General features: G+C 36.7%; 1 protein-coding gene across 2 annotated transcripts in view; it reads left to right on the forward strand.

Moving 5' to 3' along the window:
- Window positions 1-316: 316 nt before the first annotated feature.
- The window catches only part of LOC107596973 (snRNA-activating protein complex subunit 5-like), a 5453-nt gene continuing 4052 nt past the window's right edge, over window positions 317-1717 (forward strand). Inside the window, exons 1-3 of one of the 2 annotated variants that reach the window (XM_016287854.1) lie at window positions 317-455; window positions 948-1063; window positions 1141-1215. In XM_016287854.1, the coding sequence (XP_016143340.1) occupies window positions 974-1063; window positions 1141-1215 (165 nt within the window). In that variant the 5' untranslated portion in view covers window positions 317-455; window positions 948-973. Of the gene's footprint in view, window positions 456-543; window positions 812-947; window positions 1064-1140; window positions 1216-1717 lie in introns of those variants that run through there. The other variant, XM_016287855.1, reaches the window with a different exon arrangement.

The raw sequence follows: 1717 nt of genomic DNA on the forward strand, positions 1-1717 counted from the left end.
GTCTATATATATATATATATAATTAAATAATAACAACAACAACAAGTTTATGGTAATAATTTTAAATCTAAGAACAGTATATTGGCTTTCTTAAGCCTACATTATTATAAAAGTTGCCCTGACATTATCATTTATATTTACCGTGTTATTTTAATGATACAGAATACAATCTAGAAAAAAAAATATGAAATACATAAAACTAAATATTATTATGATATTATTATGTATAGTTGTATCGTCTTCTTGTTTATGTTATATTATATAATATAGAAGAAGGGAATGACTCTGGACAGTTCAAACCTGCGGCACTTTTTTAAAACATGCTTAATGCGCATGCGTGCTGAAGTGCGCGTGACTTGTTCTTCAGAATGCTACAACTGTGGAGTTGAGAAGAAAATAAATGAACAGTTTAATCGAAACCATGCACTTTCTTCAGTGCGTGTTGAACCAATAAAGTAAGTCAAGTCGTTTAGTTTATGAGGCTAAAAAAGAAATAACGCTAAACGAGATCAGTTGCTTGTAACCGTTTTTATTTCCGCTAGCATGCTTGCTAAATGAGCTGAGTCTGCACAGTGCATTATTGTAAGATGTGTTCCGACTCGGGTTTACATTAGAAAATGTCAGTAAAATAACCGTTTAGAAGATGCATTATTTATGTATATTAAAGGTCTGAATAAAACTCGATAACTCATGGAAGGCCAGCGTAATTCCCAGGAAAAGCAACAGAAGCCTTTAAACCACAGGAGATCAGGAACATGATGTACTCATGAACCAAACAGCAAACACGACTACAAACTCCATCTTACTGGCTGTACAGTTCATTTCAGCATTGTTTAAATGTAGTTTGTAGTTCATAAAAAGCAATACATGTTTGTTTCTTAATTCCGGGCTGAACATGTCCTGTAATAGAGCAAACTAAAGACATTTTCTTCTTGTTTTATGTGCAGTAATGCTGTAGAAACACTCATCCATTATGCTGAGTCGCCTTCAGGAGCTCAAGAAGGAAGAGGAGACTCTTCTGAAAATAAAAGTCATGCTGCAAGATCAGCTCAACAGACTTAAGGTAAGAACAGTCGTGTAAAAATGTCATTGTGGTCTCTGAGCATAAAACTGATCTCTGTATTTGTTTATGTTCATCAGTTTGAGGAAGGGACCCTGAGGTCAATGATAAATGCCCAGTCTGAAGAAAGCCCAAATGAAGCCCCTGCCCCTGAGGTAAATAAACAAAATGTTGTTCTTCCATTATTCTGAACTGGGGATTTACATTAAAGGAGTGGTACACTTAATAATATTTTATAATAATAAAAGTAACAGTAAGTATATTTTGTGCTCCTATTTTCTTTTAACCTATTATTTTTGTTGAACATTTTTTCATGAAACACTAGGCAGAATTTCTAAGTTTGCTTTTCATACAACAGATGTGAATAGTTATTTATACTGCAAAACGTCATAATGGGAAAAAAGTGACGTGACATGGGGCCAAGTATGGTGACCCATACTCGGAATTAGTGCTCTGCATTTATCCCATCCTAAGTGCACACACACAGCAGTGAACACACACACACCGTGAACACACACCCGGAGCAGTGGGCAGCCATTTTTTGCTGCGGCACCCAGGGAGCAGTTGGGGGTTCGGTGCCTTGCTCAAGGGCACCTCAGTCGTGGTATTGAAGGTGGAAGAGAGCGCTGTACATTCACTCCCCCCACCGACAATTCC

Source organism: Sinocyclocheilus grahami, unplaced genomic scaffold (genome assembly GCF_001515645.1).
Source record: "Sinocyclocheilus grahami isolate Dianchi unplaced genomic scaffold, SAMN03320097.WGS_v1.1 scaffold225.1, whole genome shotgun sequence".
Taxonomy (NCBI): domain Eukaryota; kingdom Metazoa; phylum Chordata; class Actinopteri; order Cypriniformes; family Cyprinidae; genus Sinocyclocheilus; species Sinocyclocheilus grahami.